Below are 21,950 nucleotides of genomic sequence, written 5' to 3' on the forward strand. Positions count from 1 at the left end.
CTGAAGATGTAAACGACTCTTTGAAACGTTACCCCTAGAATTTTTTTTAAGTCACTCCACCCAATCCACATCAGAGATGAAACTGTTTTCAAAAACAAAACAAAACAAAAAAAACCAACCCAAAACCCACACCCACTCTCCTCTATTATAGGAATTGGAAATTAAAACTAAAAAGTCAGTGAGGCATTTAACAAAAAGTGTAGCAACCCTCTCCTTATTAAAAGCCTAACGTTGATTCCAAAAGAAAGCGAGCTGACAACCCAAGGTCTCGGAGAAGAGACACACAGAGGATATAGAGTGTTGCAAACAATCTGCTACATATACAGGTTTGTGTGTGTGTTTGATAAAACAAAGTATAGATCAGAAAGGCATTAACAGCTAAAAGGCTCCCCTCCGCATTGCCCTATTGTACATGTACAGAAGTATGGCAGAGTATTGAGGTTAATATGTCATTTGTTACAGTACAGTCAACCAATCAGAAGCAGAGTGAGTGAACCTGGACAGAACCCAACAATTACAGATAACCACCGGGAGGGGGAAACAAGCCACGAGGAGCAGACAGAGCAGCAGCACCCTATACACATTTTCCTTGAAAAAAAACAAAACCCCCAAACCACCCGACCTCTGTAAAAACCCTGAACCACAGTGCTTTGGATCCTGCCACAGCTGTCTGTAAGATGGACACCAACGTGCAGGGCCCGAGAGAGGAGATGCACATGATTTAACAGACATTTCTTCCACCTGGAATGGCAAGGCCAACTGCACCCCCACCTGGGGGCCGTGGGGCAGACTTGGCTCTGCATTAACAGCTGCCTCTGACTCCCTCTGCCGCAGACATGGCAACTGCAAGCTACAGAACCCATCAGCACATGCGAGAACCATTTTTTTTGTATTTGTTTTTTTAAAAGGAGGTGGGAGAGTCAAGATGGACCATCCCTGACTAGAAGGGAGTTAAAGTTCCTCTCGGGAAAGCCGTGGTGGGGGAAGGAAATCAGGCCAATGCAGAGGTCAGACCATCTGCTCTTCTCTAGAAGGGAAACCAATTTCAACAGCCGCCACCCCTCCTCGGAGGGGCGTTCAGACACATGCAATCCTCTAGCTGTAGATATATTCTACATAGCAGAGGTGGGTCTCACTTAGCTTTGGGAAGGTGCCTCCAGAGACTCACCCCGTGTGCACCATGAGGCATGGCAGACCTCTCTGGGGTCAATTTTAGCATTCAGTCACCCCTCAGTCCTGGTCCCCACTCGGCAGGCTGTGAGGCTCTGTGCCTGTGGACACAGGCTAGAACCCTATGGGGTCAGCCCTCATCTGAGCAATGCTGCCATAGACTCGTACTCCTGGTGCCAAATACTTCATTGTCTTCCCCCCTTTGGAAAGGGGTATACATTGTACACTGCAGGGAGTAAAGAGCAAAAGTCCCCTCTCCCTCTAGAGCATAGGGTGAAACAGGACCTTGCTGCCTTGATTTATTTCAGTCTTCAGGACCACATGCATGACGCAATGCAGCTGCCTCTCTCGGGTTCATTTCCACATCTCCTCTCCCTTCCCCGGGGATCTGGGCCTGCCTCACACAGCAACATGCAAACACAGCTCACACTTGACCCTATTGTAATCTGCTACAATTCAACAGCATGTCAATCCTGGGCTGTTGCACAACTGCTGGGATCTCTCCTCTGGGCAAGCTTCTCCTGCAGAGACGTCTTTCTAGGCAGGTCCCATTCACACGGACAACAAATGACAAACCACTGACTAAAATGGGAAACAAACTGCGCTGGGCTGAAATTTGAGAGGGTGTCGCACAAACAAAGACAGAACAGCAAATCAATCAGTTTGGATCTCTGAAGCTCTCTGGGACGTTCCTGGGCACTTCTGCCATCTTCAATGGCTCCTTTAGCCTGTTGGATTTCACAAGCAACCACTCCTCAAGGCGAGCCCATTTCTCCTAATTCCTGGTTTGAGTTGTTCAGATGCAAACAACTGGTAACAAAGAGACCATGCCCCCCGCCCCAACAACAGAGACAGCGGTGTCTCCGCAGTCATTCCTCAGTGTCCTCCAGGCTCTTCCCTACCACCCCCATCTAAATCCCAGCACACCTGCAAGAGTGAGGGTTTGGCTCCAGCTCACAAGACGAGGGAAATTCAAAGTCAAGGCTGACACGCAATAGCACTGCACCTGCATGTTGGGGCTCACATGGCCAACTGGGCACTCCGTGCTATCCCAGACACGGCAGAATAAGGCAAGGATACTGGGGCAGGCCTCTGTGTTTAAAGCATTAGCAGGCTTTAGTTGCGGAATATACCAGGATCTTGATTTGAGGGAACACAAAGTACCAGCCACTCAGTTCCCTTGGCTCGGCTCTAGCTAGCGACAGCAGCCTGGCTGTAGAGTCACCCAAAGCTGCTCTGAAACAACCAGCATCTCTGCCCCCGCTCCCCACAGCAGCCTGTTTTAAGCAGTATAACTCTGAGAAGCTGGTTGCTTTCGCTGGACAGGGCCCATTAGCAGCTCACGGACCTCTCATTACCTGCCTCTGGCGATGCCGATACCCAATGGTGACAAACTCCAGGTGATCCACCCAGCTTGCTGTACTGAGCTTTGCTCTGAACTGCTGCCCTCCAGCCCCCCTCCCCCAGCACCGCTGGGCTTCCTGTAGGTACAGGGCAGGGTTCCCAGCTACTAAGCAGCATGCAAGCCCTAGAGACACCCCCCCTTGCCAGGCATGGTGCCCTAGTATGTGACAGCCCTAAATCAGCGGGATGCTCAGAAGTGACATGCCATTGCACTAAAAGCTGATGGGGCGACAATGAGCTGGGGGGAAGGTTTCCCCCCCACTACCCAGACAGCAGCGGGCCAAGGCAGCAGCATCTGCAGACAGACATTGTTTTCAATATTTGTCGAGCAAGTTCCTCCCTGGCTTGCAAGGCCAGCACACGCAGGAGATGCAGCACAGAACCCAGCAAAGCACACGCAGAAACACATGGAGGCAGAGCATATTACCAGCAAGGGAAGTACCCCTTCCCCTCCCAGGGGATCCACCTCTGCCTTCAAGCCTGAATTCTGCACTGCCTCCTGGCTGGGATGCAGAACACCTGTGAGCCACAACTTCCTTCTGCGCCATCTCAGCCCCGTCTGCTCCCCACCCCGGCCAAACCCCACCAGGCTCAGCTTGTCTTCCGGAGAGTCCGAACGCACGTGCTGGGGGATGAGGCGCCCCCCAAAGCCGGCTCCTGTAGCGCACCGCTGAGTCTGATAAATGCCCCAGCGGTGCTGTGGTCGGGCGAACAAAACCCAGGGCTTCGTGACAGCTGGAGCATGGTGCCTGCCGTGCACCCTAACGGGGGGAAAGAGGAGGTTTGAATGCACCAGTCTGTAACAGGGAAACCCGCACTGAGACCGCATTTCGCAGGCAGCCTGCTGAATTGAGAGCAACCCCACCCAGCCAGCCCCTGGGGTCAGCACTCGTCCAAGATGGGTTCTCGGTATCCGCTTTCCTCAGCTGCCATGGCGTAGCACGAACGTGCTCCGGGACCGTCACCTTACTCTTGGCTCCACGTCTCCCCTCAGCAGTGAGAAATCCGGCCACTGGGGCTGTCCCCCTTCCCTGCTAGCCTCCTACCCTCCCAGCTGGCCAATAACCAACCTCTCCCACCCCACCCCCCAGCGCTCCCCCTGCTTGTTGGGCTGGCGGAGGAAGAAAGAAAATGACAGTGCACCTCTAAGTCTGAGTGAGGCAACAGCACGGACAGTTGCTGTAGCAGGAAGGACGCTACAAGAGTATATACATCACATCGGCTTCAACTACGTAGGCTAAGTCTTAGATTAAGCTGCGTCAGCACGGCGTCCTCTCCAGAGCGGGGCCTACAGCCCACCTCCAAGGGAAGGGGATCGTCCGGCGTGGTTCCTACAGCGTCCCTCTCGGCCGCAGGGAGCAGCTCCGGTGTCTGTGTCAATGCAACCGGGTCGCCCGGGAGATCGCCAGCCGTTCCCCGCAGGAATCCCACAGGGAGGCGGTTACGAAGGGGCTCTTGCCCCACGCAGACGCCACGCCCCGAGGCCACGTGAGGAAGTCCGGCGGGGCACAGAACTCCCACTCCACAATAAGGCAACAATTATTTTCAAGGAAGAAAGCCAAGGGAGAGCAGTCTGTGGAGAGGGTTTGGGTTTTTTTTTTGTTTGTTTTTTGTGGTTTTCAAAGGGGGAGGAAGAGAAAGCTCCTGCTTCTAGTGCAGTCAGCGTTCCTGCACGAGCCTGCAGATCCCGTCGTCGCACAGAAAGGTCGAATGAGCCCACTGCGATGTCTGGTCAAGGTCCTTTGGTTGACTTCCAATTGTCCATGATGGAAGGGCTAGTTGGGTGGAGGGAGAACCCACCCTGGGAAATGGAGCTGGCGGGAGGAGGGGCAAATACAATCAAGTCTTTCTGTATCGGTTGGGTTTTTGTTTTTAAAACGCATCCTTGTATCCGGAATGGGTGAAGTCAGCCGGGTCAGGAACGTCGGTGGTTCCGCAGGCCGACTCGACGCGGAGCTTCGTAGCTTTCCGAGCAGGCTGCATAGCTGACCCGAAGGGGTGCGTGTCGGGTCGGGGGGGGTGGGGAGCTGCGTAGCGCAGAGTGATTTTGGTAAATCCAGACGAACTTCTATCAATAATTTAAAACTTGATATATATATAATAAAAAAAATATCTCCCCCTTCCCAACCCACCCAGAAAGAAGCTAAGACATGAAAGTGGGGGCGGAGGGGGTCCGGCTTCAGTCAGTGACAGACAGCAAGCAAAGGATCCCTTTTGGATTGGGATCGTCTTGTTTTCCAGCCACAAGAGAGGTTGTGTGCGTTGAAGTTTCCCCCAGCAGCCTATTCTTGGACACCCACGTTCCAACTCCATTTCGGTCCCTCCCCACCGCACTTCTCCCCTCCCCCGGTCAAATTCCCCACCAACCCACCCCTTCCCCAATAGGAAGCAGAAGCTCCAGCTTCTCTACTTCCCCAGTGTTTGAGATTCCACAGCCGCTGTGGCAAGGGCATGGTGGCTCAGGTTTTTGGCATCCTCTCTCACAGGCTGGCTGGACGAGGCATGGGCTTGGCTGGATGGGGAGTGGCTGACCGGTTTGCTGGAAGACTGGGAGGGGTAGCGCTTCCTTCCGTCTCCTCCCAGCGTTGATGGGAATCTCTTGTGACCACCTTCCTCTCCCATGGGTGGCTGAAAGAGAAAGAACCCTGGCATCAGAGCAGCTATCTCAAAGCAAGTCACCCCCACGCACGCTGCCGCGGTCTTGCCTCCACCACCCCCTCGTATCCATATTCTGCACCTGTCACCTGGGAAGCCCCATCGACAGGTACAAGAGCCCTCCCTGGATCCCAGGGAACAAGGGGGACAGGGGAGTTAACCTTAGCTCAGCCTCTCCATCTGCTCACGCAGGTGCTCAGGGGGAGGGCTGCACTCTGGCTGCATTAGGGAGCCAGAGGGAAGAATTCTTGTGGGGCGAACTGGCTTCAGGCCTAGGCCAATCCTCGGCCTGGGACAGTTTTCGGCCTCCCTTTCTTGTTATAATCCCCAATTCCTCTCCCCAGGAGGCAGCAGCTCGAGCTGCTTTTGCTTCCTGCTGAGTCATGACAGCAGGCAAATCATTCGCACTTCCTGACACGAGGTCCCACTGGGATGCGGCCTGCTCTAAATACACTGATGGTGCCAACCCTCCACCGCCAGGATTCATCCCCTAACCGCGTGCAGGTACGGCATCGGGGCCTCCAGCGAAGCTCAGCTTCGCAGGTTCCCCCTCTTTGCCAAGCCTCTCTCAGCAGAGCAGTATGGTCCAGCAGTCCGGTGCAGGACGAGGAACCAGCTCTGACTACCAAACCTGGCTCCACCAAGCAAGCCAGCTAACTGGGTGCTGGGTTTTTCTCATGGACACAATAGGGAGGAGAAATACTTACCTGTCTCCCTGGGGACGGGGGGGTTAATAGGGTAAATGTTTGTACAAACAGGCTTAACCTGGCTCCCAATATGCAAACCCAGTGGCACCCTCATGAGTGCTGGGCACGGGGGAACGGGCTGGCAGGTACAGAGGAGTAACTGATCCGACGCAAAACAACTCCTATCGGAGAGGCCTGTGATAACCCCTGAGAGCTGAGCAACATGCCAGTGGGGCAGGGTTAGCTTTCCTGGCTCCACCATACCAGGCAGGCCCCTCTCTCTCTCCTTATCTAACACTGACTGTTCTTCTGTCCTGCCCCACCTCCAACACCCATACGCTATCTGTGCAGCAGCCTCCTGCCCAGCCCCCCGCTTTATTTCAAAGTTCATCTGAAATTCTCTCTCCTATCTCCTGCCCCTGACATTCGCACGCATGTGCTGCCGGCCCCTAGGCGCTGTCGAGCTGTACATCAGCTGCTCTGAAAGTCACTGACTCCTCCTCAGAGATCTCGGGAGAAAATGAACCTTAACCCCATTCACAATGTGGGGGGGAGCGTCCTCCGGCCTCCCACACGCACCGCCTGGCTACAAAAGAGCATGTGGGATCAAAGCAAGGCCCATGCTTCTCTCCAGCAGGGAAGCAATTCACAGCTGTCCAGAGCCGGGGAAGCAAAACAAAGCTAAATATTATTCCCATGGAGACCGAGTAGCCAAGGAACAGCCCTGTATTCAGGGGGCCCTTCGACACAGAAACAAGGGGCGTGTCTTTATTCCCCCACCCAGCTGCGATGACCTGAACACCACACTAGGGGTTGCTGCTGAGTTAAACCTGGCCCCAGTTCTGACTGAATTTCCACCCACCGCCCCTGCCCTGGGAGAAGTGGTCAGGGATAGGGATGGAGATTTGGGGGGGGGGGGGGGGGGGGAGTAGGAAGAGCCATCAGCTGCAGCGCCTACTCACGTCCACTCGGAAGTCCTCGAGGCGCTTGAACTTGCTGAGGTATTCTTGCAGCTTGCGATCAATGTCCAGGTTTTTGGCTTTGGAATATTTTAAGTAGGCCCAAAACTTTTCCAGCCCATAGAGCTGCCCTGTTACGAGACACAAAGCTACAGTCATCAGAGCTGTCCACGAAGGGCTCCCGAGAGCCTAACAAGCACCCTCCACCCGAACACAGACACTGTGCGAAGGGGCCTCTCAGGCTCACTGCGATAGACTGGATCTCCGCCAAGGGCGCACGGGATTGCCTGTAACCACGTGGCACCCACCCATCGGGTGCAGAGACGCCTCAATAAACCCTTTGGGTCTGGCACAATGACCGCGTGGCACCAGGAGCGTATCCTGAGATGAAGTCGCAGAGGAGGGCCTGTCTGCTTTCCACACACGGAGACCATGTTGGCCTGTCGCTCCCTAGGCCAGCAGGGGCTGTGAGCACAGCACAGACGGCATGGCTGAACCATGGGAGAGGAGAGGACCCCTCTCACTACTGGGTCACCCACGCTGGGAGACAGTGACTAGCTCTGGGTGCAGGGGGTCCTGTTCAGTCGGAGGGTTGGGTCACTGCAAGCCCTCAGAGAAACCCTGAAGGACCTGGTCCCACAAAGGGTGAATCTGGAGAACATCGACTACAGCCTATTTCCATTAGCCTTCCCAGCGCCAGGCCCCCAGCCACCTCCGTGTCCCGAACAGCCAGATGTCCCTTTCAGCCCAGAGTCGCCGAGGGTTCCCATGTGCTCTACTCCACACAGCCCTTGGACGGTTACAGCCAGGGCTGCTCCCCGGTCTCCATTCCCACAGTAAACCTGGAGCACGGCTGGACTTCCCAGAGGAAGCCCGTCACAGAGAGCAGGGCTGGGTGACAAGCTTCAAGGATCGGCCGAAGGAACCACCTACCCGCTTCGTAATCCTTGATGGTTTCTTCTTGGAAATCCTTAAATATGTCCGGCCGGAATTTCTTCTCCAGCCCGTAGCTGTAGTATCTGAAAAGGCACTCCAGGCCGTACCTGCAGAACACAGCAGCAGCCACCGGCTCGTGAGCGCCACGTGCAGACACCAGCTCAGCGCAACTGTGTGAGAAGCCTAAGCTAGCCCCGGGCTCCTGGGCCCGGCCCCGGGTCAACAGGGAATGACGCCATCTCTCAGGGCTGGGAACACTCCTGAGGGACACACCGCAGCTGATACCCTGCTTCTGTGTGAGGTGGAGCTTGAGCCTCTCCCCTGTTCCTTCCCCAGGGTGGCACTCGCTCCCTCTGCTCTAAGACCCGCCAGCGTTTACTCCCCGCCCCACTCACGCGCTCTCATCCCGAAACCTGAATGCGGCCTCCCGTCCCAACTCACAGCACAGGTGACCATTCCCTACCTGTATCCCTCCTTGCCATCTTCCAATGCCAGCTGCTTGAATTCCTCGTACATTTTCTTGTTAAAATGATCTCGGAGGAAAAACGACCAGAAGCGGAAGAGCGTGTTCATCTCCTGGGACTGACCGATGCCCAGGCGTTTGCGCTCTGTTGGGGGGGAAGGAAAGCAGTGACTCTGGGTTCCAGGCAGACGGGTAGACTACCCCTGCCAGGAGCAGCGGCACAGGGATGAAGTGGGAAGATGCCCTGGAGAAGCTTACGAGGGCATCCAGCCCTAAATGTAACCCACCACTTAGGAATAGCCATAATGGGTCAGACCAACGGTTCATCTAGCCCAGTGTCCTGTCTTCCGACAGTGGCCAGTGCCAGGTGCCCCAGAGGGAAGGAACAGAACAGGGAATCATCAAGTGATCCAGCTCCTGTCACTCACTCCCAGCTTCTGGCAAACAGAGACTAGGGACACCATCCCTGCCCATCTTGGCTAATCATAGAATATCAGGGTTGGAAGGGACCTCAGGAGGTCATCTCGTCCAACCCCCTGCTCAAAGCAGGACCAATCCCCAATTTTTGCCCCAGATCCCTAAATGGCCCCCTCAAAGATTGAACTCACAACCCTGGGTTTAGCAGGCCAATGCTCAAACCACTGAGCTATCCCTCCCCCCCCAGCCACTGATGGACCTCTCCTCCATGAATTTATCAAGTTCTTTTTTGAGCCCTGTTATAGTTTTGGACTTCACAATATCCCCTGGCAAGGAGTTCCACAGGTTGACTGTGCTGCCGGTTGGTGTAAGTTCCACAAAGTCAGTTCCCTCTGCGTGCACGGAGACGCGATGCTAGCTACCAGTAACCCGGTGCCCTCTTTAGTCTACAATGCAAGGTGAAGGAGGGTTAGGTTTGGTTTGTCCGTTCCATGTCCCTGCCCTGGTTTAGGCAGCAGCAGCAGCGTCTATTATGCCAGTGCAGAGATAGGTCACCCGTGCAGCTACGGTGTGTTGCTGCACAGGGGGTGCCCCCACCCTCTGCTAGGCAGAGCGAGAGCTCCAGCAGCCCTGGGGTGAGCTCAGCGGGGCCTCCCCCAACCCACCATTAAGGCAGCGCCGACGGTACTTGTGATACACATGTTGCGTGAAGCCGTTCTCCTTGAGCAGCTCGTGGGAAGGATGCTGGAACTTGGGCAGCGACTGGGGGGTGCAGCCGTAGCTCCCGACGGCAGGGGTTCCTTCCGAGGGGCTGGAGCTGAGCACAAGACACACCACTCAAACCACCTTTTCTTCTTTCAGGCACCAGCAGGTGCAAACCCGAGCCACAGCATCACTCGTGGGATGAGAGGCTGCAGCCCAGCGAGAGAGGGAGCACCCCGGGGCCGGACAGCACAGCAGGAGGAAAGCAAGGTTCACGTGGTTTGCACAGTGGCCTGCAGCATGCTGCTACCTGATCGTACGGGGGATGGCATGGAAAGGGGCTGGTACACGAACTCCTCAGGCCAGGGCCCTCCCTTGTCTTCGGTCTATAGCCTTGTACAACCACCCAGAACACTACAGAAATCAGACACTATTCGGAGCAGGCCCCTCTGACACGAGCGCACGTTGGTTTAGCTTCCCACATGCATTTAGCTGCTCTGATGTGTCCGTCACGCAGACGGGGGACAATTCTTTTCCTTCCCTTTAAATGGAGCCCCAACCCTGTCACCAACCGTCCTGCAAAGGCAGCTCCACTGGGTGAGCGTGCTACAGAGGGAAGAGCCCTTTAACCCCGCTGACCGCCATGCTTCTCGGGCCAGAGGGCGCTGGGGCTGCACCAGGGCCAGACAGCGCCTTCCCACCGCACTGCTCCTTGGTTGTCAGCTCTACAGGTCTCTCTCTGGCCCCTTCCCATCCTCCTCGGCCCTTCTGAATACCTGATGGAGGCAGTGCGAGGCCTGTGTTCCCGGGAATCCATCACCCAGCCAACATGGCATTCCATGGGGGGGTTTGAACTGTGCCTCGTCTTCCTCTTCCGGGGGGTCTGCAAGGGACAGCGGCGTAAGTGTCTTTTCTCCTGGGTTGACCCCTTTCCCCCCCTGCCTCCCCAACTCCTGTGGCCACCCCAGACAGGAAGCAGGAGTACCAAACACCTCCCGGGTAGCTGAAAGCATCGTCACCTGCACATGCGGCCCGAACCCCCTGGGACATCTCACCTTGGCATCTATCGTCCTGCCCTCCTTCACCACGGGGTAGAACCGGGGCGTCTGCGTTGGGTCTTTCAGCTGAGGCGTGCGAGGGGTCCGGGGGGTCCTGGCGTTGCGATAGTTGGGTGATTCTGGCACAGTGGTTGGCAGAGATCGGGCGATGGTTGAAGGCTCCGGAACTCCAAATAGCTTATTGGCCAAAGCGTCGGTAGGAACTGCAGGAAGGAGAGGGGGATGGGAACAGCCCCCAAAAACCAGCTCACACCGAGCTCTGGCTGAGGGGAAGGGGCCCCACTGGTTGTACTTGGAACCGCACGGTGGAGCTCTCTCTCTCCAAAGCCTGTTCAGGAGATGGACCAGACATGCAATCTGCTGTCCCCTGCTCCTGGAGGAGCAGCCTGCAGCTCAGACCTTTCACCGAGCGCCTCCAGAAAGACAAACACCAAGCACCAGGGAGAAGGCTGCTACAACAAAGCGGCAGCTGCCTTGGGTGGAAAGCTGGGAAGAACCATGTGGGGCTAAGAAGAGTTATGGGACTAGGGCTCTGTGGTTCTGCCAGTCTCCTACTGCAGACCAGGGAGAAACCCCTTCCTAATGAGAACCCCATCCCCCACACACACGGTGGGGGGAGGGAGAGGAGACCCCATCTACCACTTCCCCGGCCAGACCACTGGACCCAGCTGCACCTTCAACCTGGTCCTACATGCAGATCCCTTCATTTCATTCATAGGAAAGATACAGCCAGTAAGTCCGACTGTGAAAGTCACCTCTCCCTCAGTGCAACAGAGGTCACCTGGCAGCATGACCCACAGGCGAGACCCGTTAAGACCCTACATTGCCTGGGAGACCCCTGAATTTGGGCTCCTTCTCCCGGGACCCTGAGTGCTCTGCTCTGTGTTTCATGGGGCAAGCGGCGTCACTAGACCGGGGAGGCGTGCTAGGCCACGCCTCTACGGGGAGATTCCTGGAAGGATTCTGCAGCACGCACCATCTCTGTCCCAGTGGAAACAGGGAGAGGGGAGCCGGAGGGGACAGGACACTTTGCTCCTGGTTGAGGGAGCAGCTCCAGCCTGAGGAGTTAGGCGGCTGGTGACCGTGGAGGGACCCATCTTGTACTGCAGATGTGACAGGTGGGATGCCCAGTGCAGGGCAGGGTCCCCCTCTGGTTCAGAGGCTCCTGGGCAGGATGGTTGGTGAGCAACCCCCCCACCCCAAGACACACACACACACACACCCCGGGGTCACCGGAGCACTACGCTATGCCCTTATCCCGATCCCCGGTTCAGCAGCATGCCAGCCCCAGCATGACTGAGGCCCCCGTTCAAGGTGCTCCAGCTGGCCGGCCAGCAGGGGATGGGTCCCAATGAGCACAGCTCGTTACCCACAGCACCAAGACACCCTGCCTCCCCTGCCCACTTCTCATCAGCTGCTATGGAGCCTGCGACTGCTCAGCGGAGTCACTCCAGGGACAGCTGCCAGGTCAAAGACACCAGGCTCTCCACAGCAGATCAGGCTCCAGCTCTGGTAACGCTTCCCATCATTAAGGTGTATCCGGTAACGCACATTCGGCAAACGTGCTCACGGCGGCACAACGCCACCGGCGCCCTCTCTCCAGATTTCAGGACCTGGAGCAGGACCAACCAGCTTTGTTCCCTAGAGTTAGAAGTAAGTTACACAAATACATCCTTAATACCGCATCTCTTACCTTGCTGGAATCTGGGGGGTCCAGGCGGGACTTCCTGGTTTGGATCGACGGGGGGCTCTGGGGTCAGAGTATCAAACTGCTCCCGGCTGATCATATTCACCTTCTTGAAGTTCTCAACCTCTTGCTGCATTTAAAGATGAAGAGAATGGAGTAGCCAGCACAGCTGCCCTGCCCACGACAGGACGGTTCATCCCGATTCAGCTGAGAGCCTCCTCTGGGGTTCCGCGCTGGCCCTGAGCAGACACTTCATCTGTGGCTCATCCCAAATCTACCTGTTCCCTCCCGTTGCCAGCACAGCCTGGACATGCCCTCACCACTGCCCTCTCCCGGCAGGTAACTCTGGTGAGAGGTCAGTACTGCAGCGCCAGCCCATTTAGACTAGGAGGGGGAATCCAACTTAGCCTAGGACTTGCTTTTAAAGGGGGCCCCACCCCTTTGTCCTGGTGCCAGTCACGGAAGTGCCAGCTCCGAGCGCTGAGGGGCACGGCTCACCCCTCTATGCCATGGACAGGACGAGGGAACCCTTCCATTCCCTCCCTACAGGAGCGATTTGCGGTGCATGTGACACCCAAGTCCACGTGCACCCCCCGGGCTAGAGCAGCTCCCTGGCATCTCTCGCACTTCTGCTGTCCCAGCTATGCATTTCTGGAGACGGGAAAGGGAAACCCGCCCGTGACAATGTCCTGCAGGGATGGGGCCGTCACCTGCTCTCTGTCTCATTGCTCTTAGCCAGCCCAACTCTCAATCCAACCTGGAGGAGCTCTCCCAGAGCAGCGCCATGCTCATCTCTAGGAGCGACGGCCTGGTGCCAGGGCACAAGCCGAGGCCGCAGGAGATCCAGGTTCAATTCCCAGCTCCGGTCACTTCCTGGTGACCTTGGTCAAGGCACTGAAGCCTCTCTGTGCCTCAGTACAATGGGGACCGTAACAATGCTTCCCTACCCTCTTGGGGTTGCTGTGAGGATAAATATACGAAAGCGCTAGAAGACACGGGCATTACCACCCCCTTCCTGCTCCTTTCACACTCACCCACTTCAGTTACCTCTAGAATGTCTTACAGCTCCCCTGGGTTCCAAGGCCACTCAGGGACCAGCCTCCCCAAGGCCTCCAGCGCCTTCTTCACCCCCCAGCCCCTCTCCTCTCTTGGGGTACTAATACAGGCTCAGCATGCTCCCAGCAAGGGCCCAGGTGTCCCACTGGACTGCACGCACCACCCTCTTACTATGTGACTCTGCCCAGGGCTGCCCAAACAGCACCTCCCTTGGGCCCTCTGCTCCTCACCCCGACCACTTCCGCCTCCCCATTCTCAGCTTCAATTTGCTCCCCGTGGCACAGCTCTATTTCCCCTCATGGTGTAGTACCAAGCACGGCCCCGCGTATGCCCGGGGAAGCATCACTGAAGTCCATGGCAGTCATTTCTGTGAGCATTACTCAGTAAAACTGTTCTTCTGCAACACACTGCAGACTAAGGCCTTCTCGGGGGCGAGGGAAAGCGTGTTCTTATCCTGAGTGAGGTAACCTGGGTTAAAACAGCAGCGAAGACATGGTACCTTGGCTTCTAACTCCAAGTCAAGCCCACAGGGGAGTCTGGGTTGAACTTGAATGGCTATGGCCTGGTCTCCACTACAGAGTCAGGTCAACAGAAAGCAGCTTATATCAACCTATCAGTGACTACACTCCGCCGTTGCTCCCGCCGATGTAAGTCACCCACTACACCGACCTGGTAACTCCACCTACACGAGGGGTCCTGCTTAGGGTGATGTCGTTTGGGCGAGGCAGCGTCCGTGTAGACACGGTGTTGCTTACAATCGCCTGTTGGCTGTCAGCCCCAGGGCAGGGAGGCTCCAGCTGTCAGCACCCCACACAGTTAAGTCAGTGGAAGTGGTGTCATGCACCACCACCAGAGGGGGTGTAGTGTGGACATGAATCACCGCAGTGACTGTACGGAGACCTAACTTAAGTCAACTTAATTTTGTCGTCGAGACAAGGCCTGGCTTGAGTCAAAAGCCTGTTCTGGGTCTTCCCTGCTATTTTAATCCCCGTTAGCTAACCCGAGTGAGAAACATGCCCCCTTAGTGCAGTAGCAACCCACTGACGGCATGTGCTGGCCACCTGCTTTCGCTCCCTGAACGGTTGTGCTGCTCGCTGGGTTGAAGAGAAAGTCTTGGAATCGGCTGCCCACAACGTGGCTCTTCAGAGAGAACAGAGACCACCTATAAAATGCCAGAGTCTCCGGAGATACGACAGGTCCTTGTGGCAACGAAAACAGAGCAGGGGCTACGGGTCGGGGGGAGGGGTCACTGGAAAGAATTGTGACCAGGATTGTGTTACCAGAGACGCGGTAGGATACCAAAAATAAAAGCGACCACAACACACAGGCATAAAGGGGCGCTTTAAACTGGCACCTCCTGACTTCCGAACACTGCAGCCTCCACGCAGGAACGTTTTGGGGGGTGGAATGATCCTGACCTGGCTCCCGTGTGCATGGGGAGACGAGTGTGGGGTGGTCTCGGACAGCTAACGGTACTGCACCTGCTTTCCTGCAGAGGCGTCGGCTCCTCCGACTTCACAGAGGAGCAGAAGCACTTTGCAGCTTGCTCTCCTCAGTCCCTCCCTTCCCAGCATCTAGCTGCCTCTCCCTCAGCAATGTCACCCTGACTTCCGCAGCTACAGCCGGTACTGTCGCGTCAGCTTCCAATCTGGTTTCCCACAGCCCAGAGTTCCTGGGCACCGGGCCCCTAGCCACGTCTGGAGGGCAAGCCCTAGAAAGGCTTACATACCCCCAGAGATGATGTGATGCTCTACAAGGCCTGAAACAGACTCCAAGGTGCAGGCCACTGGAGCGTGAGGAGGAAGACAGAACGGGGGGATGGGAAAGAGTGAGTTTTAAGGAGCAATTCTCAAGTACAGAATGCAGCATGAACAGAGATGCACAAGCAGACAGTGGGAGCAGCCCAAAGGAGCGAGGCCAGGACACAGTGAGAACAGAGGTGAAGTGGGGAGGAAATGAGGCAGAGTCTTGGGGGAGATGGCCAGGAGCACAGATCTGCTGTAAGTCGAGAAAGGAAGGGGGAGATATGGTCCAAGTGGCAGGAAGGGACAAGGAACTGGTGTGGCTGGCTGGTTCCTGCCCAACTGCACCCATCCCTCTAACTAAAGCCATTTCCCCTCCCAGGTGCTGTGCTAGGGCGGGATGAAAGAGAGCCTGGGAGCCCTAAGGGAGGGCTCTCTAGGGCAAACTCGGGGCCGGGGGCAAAGCTAGCCATGCTGCTACCTGTGACCCTGTTCGGCGGGTAGGAGTCCCAAATCCAGCACTGTTGGCTGGACACCTTTCATGAGCACCATGCGATGCCCTCGCCCAACCCTGTCGCAGGGCTCATCTGTGATTTTCAACCAGCGCAAGACACAGTACAGTCGCGCCTGTTTCAGTCTGAACCAGGTTTATTTCGTTTCGCATGAGCTGGTTAGGAAGAGGTTTTAAGTCCAAGTGAAATAAGCCAGCTACTCAACCTGAAATGAGCGCGCCCCCCACGTATGGTTCACACTGGATTAACTAAGCCAGGGGTAGGGTCACCCAGACACATGCTGGGACACAGGTTCTAGCTCTCACCTTGATCTGCGAATATTCAGGCTCAAACTGCTCCGTCCACAGGTCCTGCTCATAGTAATACAGCCCGTCATTGATGACCTTGGCTAGCTCAGAGCTCATTTTCGCCCTGGAGGTGTGATTGCCTGTGCGATCCCCCCCGGGATGCCGGCGCAGGTAAGGGGGCGTCTGCGTCACAATCAGGATCTTGTTCACGTCCCTGTCGTCGATTTCGTAGTCAGAATCCTCATCTGACCAGTCGGTGAAGGTGTTCTTACGGCCGTCTATCTGCTCCATTTCCTCGTCAAACAGGAAGTCCAACTCCTCAGGCTCGTCTTGGTCCTTCTGTTTCTGCGGTGCTTTCGACTCCTCCACTTTCTAAAGGCAAACGGAGGAGAGGATGAGTTGGAGGCCCTGGGGGATGCAGCTAGGGCTCCGGCAGAACAGTCACCGCGAGGCCCGCTGGGTTTTCAGGTCAGGAGCCAGGGAGAACTGCACATTTCTGCCCTGGCGAGTTAATACTGCCTCAGCAAGACCCTGGTGCTGATTCAGCACAACACATGGAGTGACCCTGCCGTCCCAAAGGCTGCTGGTTCTGTGCTGCTGAAAGAACAGGGTCACCTTCAGCTCACTGCTTTTCCCCTCTAGGCCACACGAAGCTGACAGCCCACGTTCAATCAGGAAAGCCACCCACGGGAGTCATGCCCCAGAAGCCAGTCAAGTACTAAATCTGCTCCTGCCTCATTGCTAGAGCTGGCCAGACAACTGCCAGCAAAACCCAGCCATTTCCCAGACACTGCCCAGCGCTGTTCCCACCCCGTGGCGTTTCTCAGCTCAGCCTGCTACATGGGGAGAGCCACACACGCCGCACAGTACCTTGGGTCTGGCTGGGGAAGGCCTAGGCCTCTTCTTCACTTCAATCCACGTCTCCGAATCCAAGTCCGGTAAGCTGGCAGACAGGCCTTTGGGCATCGTCTTCAGGTTACTGACCTCCTCAGTCTTAGTCGGCACAGGGCTGGCAGAGCGGGGAGAGCCGGGGGCAGATTCTAGATACATTTCGGGACAGACAAGGGTTTTATACATGGCATGTAAGTGTTTGCACATCCACCCACGCAGGTAAGGACGGCCCCAGGGCAAGTGGCATGAGTCTGTGCACATTCAAGGGTCTTATTCTCAAAAACCTGGAAGGAAAGTCCCAGAGAAAGCTGCCTCCACAGCAGCAAACACCAAGTCCAGAGAAGGGAAAGGCCTTGCAGCAAGGAGAGGGCTGCTACGGGGAACCCTCTTGCCAAAATGCAGGATTGCTCCATGTGTCGTATTCTCCACAGTTTGCCATGTCTAGATTGAAAGGCTGAGATTTGCAAAGCCACTCAGGGGATCTGGACACCCACTGAGTTTACGCAGCCCTGAGAAGTGTCAGCCCAAAGGGTCTCGGGTGCTTGGGCCCCCCTCCATCCTCAGCAGGACCCTTCCTGGGAGAGTCAGGGTCGCTACAGGACAAACTGCCCCAAAAACACCATCCACCTGCTATTAATTACATGAATTCGTGACAGCACTAGATAGCTTCGCCTCCCACACTCTCCCCGGTTACACGCACCCACTCACCCCAACGCTCCCCCTCTTACCTGTCTCCTTTTGGAAGCTCTGCCGGGGGACGAACTCGGGGCAGTTGATGAGCTGAGAGAAGTCAGTCTGTGTGTAGTCTGCCATGGGGGGGCCGGGGAGAGGCCATTTTTCTGGCTGCTCCTTTCTCCTGATCTTCTGGTCCACAATCTCCACCACCTTGCTGTCCTTCAGAGCCTGGAGACCAAGCCCCCCGAGCGGTGTTAATTCAGAGACGCCCCTCAAGGGGCGGCTATGAACCCCAGCCTGGAGGCTGGGGCTGCCTTTGCAGGGAGGTGGAGACAGAACCCTGGCATCTGCACCGGGGAGGGAGCAACGTGCTCCCATTAGCTCACGTACCCTGGGGTTCCACCAGTGGGGCAAGGCAGGAAGTCCGACTTGCTTGGCCTCACCTTGGGCAAGTCCCCCAATGGCCGCAGCATCTTCCCGGAAGTCAGCGGGAAAGTCAGGTTTGAGAGAATCGGGGATTGGACAGGAGGGGAACGGCCCGAGCCGAGCTTTGCCCAGCAGCCCACCCTGTTCCCAGAGGTGACCCCGTCAGGAGCCCTCACCTTGACGATGAGGCCAACGTCCGTGGTCAGGGCCTGCACCCGGTGGAAGCTGGCGATCAAGGTGATGGGGAGGAAGCCTTCCGTGTCCATCTTGCGCCGCAGGAAGAAGTCCCGCTCCAGGTTGTCCACGCTGAAGTAGTACTCTCTGCACGGAGCACCGGCAGCGAAGGAAGGAGATACAGACTATCACCACCTTGCTCAGGCACCGCAGACCCCACGAGCCACCCCCACCCCCGCCGGGATCTCCAGCCTTTCCTGTGACAGCGGGCGCCCTGGGAGCTCAGGCCAGGCCCTGAAACCGCAGAGAGATGCTGGAAGCCAGCCCTGCACGGCTGCCACCTGCACGAGGAGCAGCTCGTTAGTGGCGCTGGGCAAAGAGGAGCTCAAGCGCAATCTCTGAAAGGGAAGTTACGCGACTCTCTGGTAGTGGCTCAGCTCTGAGGGGGCCTATCAGTTCATGCATCTCCCCAAAAGAGGGCTGGACGCCAGAAAAGGCACCACCCTTCTACTTCTCTGCCCCCTCGCCTCGATAGCCAGAGTCCTACACCTGTAAGCCAGCTGCTCACAGCCAGACTGTTAGCTCTTGCTTGTATCCCAGGGTACCTGAAGGCCCCAGCTCAGCCAGGGGTCCCGTCAGACTCAGTTCTCCGCACAGAGTCCCTGCCCCACAGAGTTTATCATCTAAACAAAGACCATGGGCGGGCAAGAGACCCAGTTTACAGGTGGGGAATTGAAGGGCAGAGAGTCAAGAGCCTTGTTCAAGGGAGTCTCTGGCAAAGCAGGGAACTGAGCCCAGGTCTGGAGTCAGTCCCATGGCCTAGCCACAAGCCCCTCCCCCCTTCTGGTTTCGGTAACTCCATGGCAGACAGAAGCATCGACTCCCAGGCTGCAGCCGCTCCCAAGGCTACGTCTGTTGAGTATCCCAGGTAAGTTGGGTGCCACATTTTGAGCTGAGTTCAGCCCCCAGTGCAGGCTCATGGAGCTTCGCTGCCCCATGTTACGCCACAGCACCACATCAAGAGGGGACAAATCCCAGTCCCTGGCTCTGCTGGCTAGGGATGCCCCCGGCCCCCAGGGAAGGGGCAGCACTTACATCTGCCGCTTGATGTAGTCCTTGAGCAGCTCCTGATCCACGCTGTACAGCTCCGTGCTGCTGACGTTATCGAAGTAGTAGGTGATGTTACTAGCGTATTTCTGGGTGCGTGAGCCGTCTGAGCTGTCAAATTTCCGGTAGCCATACTGGTAGTCAAAGTGTGCTGAGAGAGAGGAAGAAAGGCAGGCCTTTCAGGGGGCAAGTGACATCTACTGTCCCCGGGTCTTTGTGATCTTCCTGAGGGCGTGGCAAGGTGATACAACCCAGGCATTACCGCCATACAAACAGCAGCGCTCTACCAACAATCCCAGCTTAGGGCCCAGAACACAGCAGCAGTCAGGACAGTCACAAGAGAGAACTGCACAGGAACTATGAAGGGGGCCCCTCCAATACGGATTCCTGCCCCGAGGCAATTCCCTAACTCTGTAAATACCACGGCAAACAGAACAAGGGCTGATGGTAGGTGTCCAGACACTGCAGCAATTCCAGCAGAGACACCTCCAGCTTTGCAAAGCCCCTGCTGCTACCAGCCATCTCCTTAAAGAGCAAGGACAGGGACCCAGACAGCATGGGGAGCTTGAAACCCCCCCCCCCCCCCGCTTTAGCCATCAGGAGAGCATTCTGATTCGGCTGGAATGCTGAGCCTTTCGGGTGAACAAAGCACTGGCCGTTGTCACAGCAAAGTCAGCTGGATTTTCGTGGCCCCAGCAAATGACAAATCACCACCACGTGAACTAACAGGCTCATGCAGCCCCATCCCCTGGGGCCTGTCCATTAACCAGGAGTCCTCTCTCCCCATGACAAACATAAGGAAGAGGACTGAGAAGCGAGGGCCAAGAACTCCTGCGCATCCCTGACCCCCGACCCCACCCCCCTCCATGCGGGGGGATACAAAGGAGGTGGGGCGAAATCAGGTGCAAACAGCGGATGTGGGGAAAAAAATACTAAATGTTCATATTAAGACAAGTGCAGCCAGGCATCCCCTGGGCTTAGGCTGCGTTCACACAGAGGAACCCCAAGGGGGTGTCTACGAAGTCTAGGAGCAGCTGCAGCTCTGGGCTGAAGCTCTCAACAGCACAACTCACGGCAGCTCTGTAATTAGGGGCACCTCGCCACGTTTTCCTTTCACACCCCGTCTTCTGCACTCCCTGGCCCAGCAGGCCTGCCGGGGGTTTGGAGCCTCTTGCTGGAATGGGCATGGCTGTCTCCTCCGGAGCAGCTGTCCCCTCCCCACCCCCCCAAGAGACCCCTCACTGGGAGCAGCTATTCCGTCATGCTCATTGCACAGATTGGCACCCAGCCAGGGGCTGGTGAGGAACTCATTTCTCTGAGTTGGGCAGTGCTCTGGCAGCCAGAAAGGCAGGGGATCACAGCAAGTTCACAGCGCTGTATCTCAGGGCCTGAGGACGCCGGGAGGAAAATTTAACCAAACTAGTGCTTAGGCTCATACTCAAAGCAGATCCAGCCATGCGCTGATGGAGGAGTTAGCCTCCTGCTGAGAGGAGACCAGTAATCCAATGCCGGCCTGGGTTTTGCCGGTACCGGGTTCAAGTCCCTGCTGTGCCAGGCTTCCTGTGTGACCTCGGGTAGGTCACAGTCTCCCTGGGCCTCAGCTCCACCCTTACAGAGGAGGATCACCTGGGCATTAGCATATGCATCCCCCTGATTGTGAGGTGCTCACGCGTTACCGCAATGGGCACCGTATAAACACTTCAGGAGGGCCAGTCCTTAACCAGCACTCGGGATGCTCATCCAGACGTGGCTTGTGGATCCCACGACACTTCTCAAAACACCAGGCAGCCCTGGTATCCTGGCCAACGTGCACTCCACATCCAAAGCCGCGTCCGAGGGGGAGAGTTACTTGTGACCCCGCCCCGGTGCTGCACTAACCGACAGTCCCTGAACTGCCAGGACCCAGGTCTGGCTGGAGAAACGCCGAGGTACCCAGAGCACAGACGATACTTTTCTCCGTCTGTGCATGATCCATTTCCGTGGCTGACCTGTACCAAACTAGGGCTGTTTATCAGCTGCCACATCTACCATTCCACGTGATGGAGTTACGGTATTTTCTAGCCTGTGGTGAACGCTTGCATCACAGGTGACATGAAGACACAGGGCTGCGAGGAATGCGATATGCCCGACTGTTCCCACAAGCACTCAACCACCATCACCCGCAAATACTTTCCCGAAGAACAAACCAGCTCCAAGCCCCACTCACTCCAGCAGCCAGTCAGTCACGGGCCCCTTACAAAAGGGCTCCGAGAATAAGATGCAGTCCACTGCTGACTGCATCTTGCCCAGTTAGACACCCAGAGCAGGGCTATACGTACAGCGAGTGCCTCCTCTTCCTCGGCTCCGGCCCCGGCCCCTGCCCCGGCCCCTGCCCCGGAAGGCTCCTCGCACTGCTCCTCCCTCGCTCTTGACACTGGAGGTTTCGTCGTGATCAGGCCAGTTCCGCTCGTGCTTGTTATCCGGGTGCCAGCCTGCGGGGGAGCAAGGGGGACACTAGAGGTGAGGTGAAAGCGCCCTCTGCTGGCTCCGATGTGCAATTAGGCCTGGGGATTGCGCCCCCATTGCCCTCTGTCCTTCGGCAGGTACCAGAGTGCCCTGGAAGGAGTCTAGCATCTAAAGCAATTACAGCCTCTTTGTAATGCTCCCTGAACAAGTGACACGGCTAAAGCCCTTCTCTGCGCCCAGATGAGCTCTTTACCTCGGGGGCAAATGCTTCAGAGTCCAGGCTTTCCCCGACCCTCTCCTGCGTTGGAGAAGAGTGGCTGGGAAAGGGCCCATCTGGCATTATCGTACCATGACCGACACGGTCCCGAGAGCTTCCCTTGGGACGTCGTCCGTAGCATGCCCTTGACCGCAGCGTCCAGGCGCCGCTCCCTGCAAGCGCTCAGATCCAGCGATGGCTGGTGGAAATGCCACGGGGGAACCCCAGGTAGGCTGGGAGTG

General features: G+C 56.6%; 1 protein-coding gene across 5 annotated transcripts in view; it reads right to left on the reverse strand.

Annotated features, from left to right (window-relative positions):
* Positions 1–956: 956 nt before the first annotated feature.
* LARP1 (La ribonucleoprotein 1, translational regulator) overlaps positions 957–21,950 on the reverse strand; it is a 77,858-nt gene continuing 56,864 nt past the window's right edge. For 4 of the 5 annotated variants that reach the window (XM_073355235.1, XM_073355234.1, XM_073355238.1 and 1 more), the window contains 14 exons: positions 21,326–21,478; positions 18,996–19,158; positions 17,903–18,047; positions 17,354–17,528; positions 16,605–16,774; positions 15,753–16,106; positions 12,144–12,267; positions 10,448–10,653; positions 10,169–10,275; positions 9,356–9,507; positions 8,274–8,418; positions 7,808–7,917; positions 6,878–7,005; positions 957–5,202 (listed from right to left, as the gene is read on the reverse strand). In XM_073355235.1, coding sequence (XP_073211336.1) covers positions 4,981–5,202; positions 6,878–7,005; positions 7,808–7,917; positions 8,274–8,418; positions 9,356–9,507; positions 10,169–10,275; positions 10,448–10,653; positions 12,144–12,267; positions 15,753–16,106; positions 16,605–16,774; positions 17,354–17,528; positions 17,903–18,047; positions 18,996–19,158; positions 21,326–21,478 — 2,354 coding nt within the window. In that variant the 3' untranslated portion in view covers positions 957–4,980. Of the gene's footprint in view, positions 5,203–6,877; positions 7,006–7,807; positions 7,918–8,273; positions 9,137–9,355; positions 9,508–10,168; positions 10,276–10,447; positions 10,654–12,143; positions 12,268–15,752; positions 16,107–16,604; positions 16,775–17,353; positions 17,529–17,902; positions 18,048–18,995; positions 19,159–21,325; positions 21,479–21,950 lie in introns of those variants that run through there. The other variant, XM_073355236.1, reaches the window with a different exon arrangement.

This window comes from Lepidochelys kempii, chromosome 8 (genome assembly GCF_965140265.1).
Source record: "Lepidochelys kempii isolate rLepKem1 chromosome 8, rLepKem1.hap2, whole genome shotgun sequence".
Lineage (NCBI taxonomy): Eukaryota > Metazoa > Chordata > Testudines > Cheloniidae > Lepidochelys > Lepidochelys kempii.